Source organism: Lupinus angustifolius, unplaced genomic scaffold (genome assembly GCF_001865875.1).
Source record: "Lupinus angustifolius cultivar Tanjil unplaced genomic scaffold, LupAngTanjil_v1.0 Scaffold_120_37, whole genome shotgun sequence".
Classification (NCBI taxonomy): domain Eukaryota; kingdom Viridiplantae; phylum Streptophyta; class Magnoliopsida; order Fabales; family Fabaceae; genus Lupinus; species Lupinus angustifolius.
In genome coordinates, this window is record NW_017725048.1 from 72,927 (window position 1) to 80,044 (window position 7,118).

At 32.6% G+C, this 7,118-nt stretch overlaps 1 protein-coding gene across 2 annotated transcripts; it reads right to left on the bottom strand.

Moving 5' to 3' along the window:
• Positions 1-772: 772 nt before the first annotated feature.
• Positions 773-5,315, bottom strand: LOC109339924. 2 transcript variants are annotated; one of them, XM_019577457.1, is made up of 5 exons: positions 5,056-5,315; positions 4,985-5,025; positions 4,462-4,490; positions 1,347-1,497; positions 773-1,254 (listed from the first exon to the last, which is right to left on the bottom strand). In XM_019577457.1, exons 1-5 carry the CDS (start codon positions 5,234-5,236, stop codon positions 1,138-1,140), a joined length of 519 nt encoding a protein of 172 aa, XP_019433002.1. In that variant the 5' UTR covers positions 5,237-5,315; the 3' UTR covers positions 773-1,137. The 2 variants fall into 2 exon arrangements, with proteins under 2 accessions (XP_019433002.1, XP_019433001.1); XM_019577456.1 differs by having other exon boundaries at positions 776-1,254; positions 4,985-5,315.
• Positions 5,316-7,118: the final 1,803 nt, after the last annotated feature.

Consider the following 7,118-nt stretch of genomic DNA (forward strand, 5'->3'; position numbering starts at 1 on the left):
AAATGAAGCTTATAAACCAAAACTAAGCAAAAACAATATATATCAAGCATAGGCCTCATCTCCTAGATCATTATCAAAGTGATAATGATTCAGAAGTAGGTAGAAGAGCAAAAAGAAATACAACTAGTGCCTAGAGGTTTATTCCAGAGAACCTCCTCTCACCCAATACCAACTAACTTGTTTCCCAAGATAACCAACCATCTCTCACTAAGTGTTATTTATGCAGTTGGGACTACAGCTGTCCTAACTAATCCTAATCTCCTGAGTGTTAGGATCTTGTGCTACTCTCCCAAACATCCTACCAGAGACACCTAATAAGTCTCCACCTATTGTGAACGCATTGGATTGGGAAGCTCTTATGGGTTTTAATAGTAATTAGAGGTATCAGATTTTGAATGTTGTAGAATTCATGTTTGGGAGGGTTTAGTCCTTTAATTTTGCTATGAAGAGGTCATTATCGGTACTTACTTTGGTGAACAATGTGCTTCGAGCATGTGTTAGGGGTTGAGGATCGTAAAATCGTACGATCTCATGAGTAGGATCGCGATTTTGACTAGCTTGGCTATTATGAGATTGAATTTGTTTTGGATTGGAATGAATGGTGCCTAACTAACTAGGTAATTTGGGCTCAAAACTGAAAGTAAAAATCGAAATTGGAAATACAAAATACAAAGTTGAAATCAAACATATTTTCATAACTTCCAAAACCGAAAATGTAAATGATTTTCAAGAAATGAAAAATAGAAAATGAAAACCAAATGTTTCCTGAAAGCAAACAGGCCCTACAGATTTTCCATTTTCATTTTCCATGTATTGAACGTATATGATTGAAACAGACAGAAAATGCAACAAATTCGAGCCATTTAAAAATAAGAGTTATTACTCACCTAAGAGATACTAGTTATTTTTCCTTTTCTTTTGGTCATTAAGACAAATCAATAATTTTTTTGAAACAGTAGTTAGGGAAGAACTATTTTAAATATCAGCAATACAGTACATATACCGAACATACTTTAAACACTATTGTATTACCATGTCATCATATTACCATGTCAGTCATCCTTGGTTTTAAAGTTGAATTGAAACTTTGTATACATATTTGGTAGACTTAAGATAATTGCAAGTAATAAGATAAACCTACCTCTCTAAAAGATGAACCTTTTGTTTTGGTCTATCACCTTTGAGAACAAGGAAACACGATGTTACAAGCTCCTCGATGTTTGCCGATTGAAGAAGCTTTAAATCCCTCCTCACCTGTTCCATTCAATTTTCCATGCAATCCTTATTAAAAATTTCTAACACTAATGAAATATTGCATTGTTGAATGACAATGTGTATAGTACCACCTTCAAAAGACGTTGGAAATAGGAACAGCGCCGGTGCTGGTTCTTGTTCTTGTATACCAGTCTTTGTAAGACGCCACACTCAGATTGGAGCAGGATAAGCATAGATGTTACCCTTGCCTCAATTACATCAATTTCAGTACCCATCAAGCCCCTGTGATTTCAATCGAACTGCAGAAATTACTATTAAAAATAAATAAAAATACATATGATTCATGCATTTTTGTGAAACTACCACAAGAACATAGGTAGGTGGGATTGGCTACATAGATAGAACGACATCATAATGCTCTATCATAAATCATGTTCATTAACAAAACATTGATCTCTAATCTAAGTCTTTTTCAGCCGTTTCACCTATGGTTTTTCTTGGCCTCCCTCTTCCTCTAGGAATTGGATTAACCTCCATTTGATCTACTCTCCTTACAGGGGCCTCTAGCCTAATGGTAAGACTGCCTCTTTTCTACCAAATGTTCCAGGGTTTAAATCCCATGGATGCCCCCTTTGTTCTATTTTAAAAACATGTCTATTTGTGTTTGACGCCGTAGATAGTTAGACATAAGCCAAAAGGTGAAGGTTTGTATTACGCAGTCGACAACCAACGTAAAACTTTGTCAAAACTTTATGATATGGCATTTTTGTGAAACTATCAAATCTAGAAGAAAAACATATATTTAATGCATACAAAAACCTAAGATTCAACTAGTTAAGGGCATGGAGCACTTATATCAATGTTAATAATCAAAACACAAGGCAACCTACAAATGATGAACTGTAACTCATGTCTTTTGTAATTGAAATGGACGAGTAAAGCATGACCGAATCATAATTCATTACCAATTAAAATTAATATACTACTATATAAAAGTAAAATAGTTTGATTCCTTCTCTATATCTTTCCAGTTTCGTTTTATGTTGTCTTAGTCTATTAGTCTTTTGTGATAGTTAATCTTAACCTTGTTAGTGTCATCTTCCCAAAAGTTATGTTTGCAAATTAGATCCACCACAATGATGGACAATGAAGCTTTTGGCGACCCAACAAGTCACCTTCATGTAGGAACCAACTAAAGCATCGTTTTCCACACAGTTGTGCGACATCCGCCCAAAAACCATCTACTTCGCCATTAATGGATCAACCCAATTTCTTAAAGGAAAATTTTCCAAATAAATTATTAAGGGATTTTCTAGTTCTTTTCATTATAAACTCAATGAGACAAATTAGGAAGTTTGGCCGAGAACTGAAACTACGAAGGAAAAACCATTGAGTCATGGTGATTCCGAGTTTTACAAAAGAGGTGAACCTGACCCAGATCCTTCTTGGATCTTACCTGTCATGTATGCAAATAATAATTAATGTCATAAAAAATGGATGGAAAGGACTAACTTGACTAACAAAGACAAAATAAAAGATCAAAGTGAAACAAAAAGGTTGTATAATCCAACTTTAAAAATAGAGGAAGAATCAACCTTTTTTCCCATATAAAAAACAAAGGGAAATAATCACGACTCATGCACTTGTGACACAAACTATTTTTTTTTTAAAATAATGAATAGAAAAAGATATTGAGATTGAACTACTTTAGGGTGCAGGATGAAACAACTTACTTATATTGGTGTTAATAATCGGTACACAAAAATAAATTGGAACTTGTCACAATTAAGATCGAGAAAGAATGATGAAAAATAAAAGTGTTTAAAAATGGAGTCACCACCAATCATGTATTGGGTAGGGAAATAACTAGAAAACCTTGTTGCTGAAAGAAAATAAAGAAAACAAAAGAAAAGCAATTGAAACCAACCGAAGTTCAAGAACTGATTACAAGGGTGGAAACTGAATCCCAGTACACCCTTAACAGATCCATCCTAAAATAGTTAACTAAACAATATCTATTCAATCTCCAAGCAAAGATAAGCAAATGAGGATGACAAAAACACGGTCATTTAATAATCATATGCAAATCCAAAATAATACAAAACTAAAGCTTAGAATGATATAAAAGAAAAATAAGCACCTATCACATCATTTATATGAAGCACAACTGGCCCAAAGCCCAGAAACCACAAAGCCCAGAAACCACAAAGCTCTAACCTTAAAACAACACATTTAGGAAATTTTGTAAGCAAACCAGTGAAAGATACATCAGGCTAGTTCGTGGAGAACAAACTCGCGTACTCAGCAAACAAAGTCTTCATTGATTATAAAGGTTATTGGAGAAAGAAACTCCTCAAAACATGATTTTTTTCATCAATTGACTGATAGGTAACCCCATTAGGGAAATAAGGAAGAAGGGTGAGAGGGAGAGGTAGCTAGTCATTTGAAGAGAGAATTGAAGCTTTTGGGCATTGGGAGGTGCAGACTCTCAAAGTTCTGCAACATCATTTATAATATTGGGGAGATTTTCTCTGTTTCTAAGCAATAAAATACTAATTTCTATCAATTGGTATCAAAGCACTCGATCTTGGTACCGAAATGGAGATTCCAAATTTTGATGTTGAAACTTGAAGGAGATGCCTAGTGGTGGTTGATTTGCATGGAGCAACACTTTGAGGCAACAAGAACAATCAAAGCAGAGAAGGTGATCACTGCTGAAGGGTTTGAGATGCTTGGCTCTTACATGGTGGCTCAGCTGGAAATTGAAGAACCTTAAGGTGTGGGATGACCTTCAGGTGACATGGTTGAACTTCACAAAGACTGCTCAGAATTTAAGCCAGAATTTAATCAAGATTTACAAGTCTGGATTGAAGATGAGGAAGAAGAATGAATGGAGCCAAGAAACAAAAATAAAGATGTAGGTTTGGGGATCAAGAACCATATTCTCGGGGATGAAAAGGTGGAACCAGAACCATGGATGAAGATGGAAACAGAAGAGGGCAAAATGGTGGAGATGCTCAAAGAAGATCATATGGTAGGTTATTACGATACCACAATTTTACGATTTTCCCCTTCCTCCTCATCTTATGTAAGATCTCGATTTTGACAACACTGATACATAGTACTCATATTAATAGACTTGGCTTAAATCAAAGCCCAAAGAAACAATCATACAGTGTTTTCAACATCAATCAATGCCAAAGATAAAATGTGAATACAGAGTTCAGAGTTGAAACAGAAGCTTACGTGTGTTCAGCTCTTCTCGAATTTGTCACCTGAAAGGATTAGACAGCAGATCAGATATGTATCAATCCAAGAGAAAACTGAAACCTAGACATGCAAAGAAATACAAAAAGGAACAGGGAGACCATAATACATGATCCAGTGATTTAAATTGCGGACTGCATCACCTCATGTAGACCGTAATTGCGGTGTAACTATGAATCATAATGATGCGGCCGCATCGAGCCACAATGCAACCGCATCAGACCACATTTGGATTAATCACAGAATAATTCACACCGCAACTGCCGCAATCGCAGTAACTGCAACCATTACTCCAATTTAAAACACTGACATGATCACAATAAACATAATTTCAATGAATGCACTCTTCTTATCGATAGATTAGCATCATTTGAGAAGAAATTAGCATTTGCAAGGATTAAAAAGCATTTAAAAAACCAACTTCAGTAACAGCGATAAAAAATTAATAGAATAAAAGAATTAAAGAAATATAAGCGAACTAGGGTTGGATATAATCGGAGACCTCGTCAAGAGGTTTTGCGTTGACGGCGGCAGAGGCGTGAACTTGCTGTGGAGACTGAGACATGTGCCTGCTCCTCCCGTTTCGATCTTCTCTATCTGAACCTCTTCCTCTTTCACTCACATTGCTCCTCTCGCTCTCACGCTCACGTCCTCGCTCTTTATCTGATTGAGTTCTCTTCAACCGCTTGGATCGCGGAGAGAGATAACGAGTAGGAGGGGAATGGTTGGTGGTGGTGGAGGAGTGATGGCCCATGGTTCAGAGGAGTGGTGCTATGAACAGCGGCGGCGCGTAAGTTAGACACTGTTTTTCAAGGTTATTCAGTTAATTCTATTTTAAATTCACATATTTATTATAAGGAATATCTTATTATTTTTATTTTTTAAACTTTTCTAATTAGTCCTTTTCTACTTTTTTTTAGAGGTTATTCAGTTTGTTCTATTTTAAAAACATGTTTTTTAGATTCACATATTTTAAAACACATGTGATTCAAATTCACATCTATACTAATAGATATATTTATTATAAGGAATATTTTCTACTTCTATTTGTTGATTTTATTTTTAAAGAAATAATTTTTATTTTCTTAAAATATGTTTGTTATTATTATTTTTATTTTTCAAAATCCTTCATTTTAAACTTCACAAATGAAAACAATTACTTACAAATAATACAATTCTAAATTTTGATCACTAAAATAATCAAAGGCATTGATATTATAGAATGTTTTCATATTTGACATTTGCATTTTCTTTTTCAATGGTTTTTATATCAACATTATATTTAATACTTTTAATGGATAGACTTGATGATTAGTTATCACAAAATGTACGGAATGTCATAACAAACATCATCATGCATTTGTAAGTGCCCTCTAGAAAGATAAAGTTAAAATAAAGAGTAAATATTTATTTCAGTTTCTTGTGCTTTTTTGACCTTACGATTTTGGTTCCTCAAAAATTGAAAAATCCAAAATGTTTCAAAAATTTTAAATGTGGGTCAAATTAGTTCTTTATGGTTAAATTAGAACATATCATGTGTTGTAAAACATGTTAAAATGACTAATTTGACACACATTTGAAATTTTTTGATACAATTTTTGGTTTTTCAATTTTTGAGAGACTAAACTGGTAAGGTCAAAAAACATAAGGACTAAAATGTCTATTTACTCTAAAATAAATTAATATCATACAAGTGTTCTATTATTTAATTCGGGTTATAATAACTTCAATGGGTGATAATTTTCATCCCAAAAGTCATATGTTACTGCACCCACCTCCAAATATTTCAATAATATAATTAAGAGGCTCAAGAAAAGTTGTGTTGAGAGAAATAAATAAATTTTATTGTGAAGACATATGATGGTCCAAGTGAGACACTTATTAATAGATTTTGACATTTTATTGATTAGTGAAGATAATAATTGAAAAATATAATTTCTTCATTCCATATCTTTTGATATTTAAGATTATGCACATGGTTTAATATCACTTGACTAAAATAACCAAACTAAAAGGCACATCAAAAACTGAATTACAAAAATGAAGAGATAAATGTGAAAAAGATTACTAACAAATATGGGCATATTTGAAAAATAAAATATAAATGTATATTAGATTTCTAAAACATCAAAAGATTTGAAATAAAATAAAAAAGTTAAAACATCAAAAGATATAAAACAAATAGAATAACATAAGTGTTAAAAATGTCAAAAAATGTCATTGCTTCATTATTAAATATGTTGGAGATGGTATTTTCTCATTTTCAGAATTTCCGGAAATGAAATTCATGTTTTCTGAAATATGAAATAAAAACTACAATGCAAATATGTTTTCACTCTCATTTTCTAATTTCATTGAAATAGAAATATAAAATAAACAAAACAAACACATTCTTAGGGTCGGTTTGCTTTCAGAAATATTTTCTATTTTTATTTCATGTTTTTAGTTTCAAAAAATAAATTTCATTTTCATGTTTTTATTTCCTCAAAACATGTTTGTTATTATCATTTTTAAAACTCTTCATTCTAAACTTTATAAACGATGATAATTATTCTTGCAAATAATTCATTCTAATTTTAATTACTAAAATAATCAAGCCACTAATTTTATATATGTCTTTGTATTTTATTTTCAAA

Excerpts from the sequence above, each read along its gene's own strand:
- LOC109339924 (XM_019577456.1), bottom strand. The coding sequence starts at position 5,236 with ATGGGCCATCACTCCTCCACCACCACCAACCATTCCCCTCCTACTCGT. Across the intron at positions 1,498-4,461 it reads TCGAGAAGAGCTGAACACAC|GGGCTTGATGGGTACTGAAA; the intron begins GTAAGCTTCTGT and ends TTGAAATCACAG. Across the intron at positions 1,255-1,346 it reads ATTTCCAACGTCTTTTGAAG|GTGAGGAGGGATTTAAAGCT; the intron begins GTGGTACTATAC and ends TGAATGGAACAG.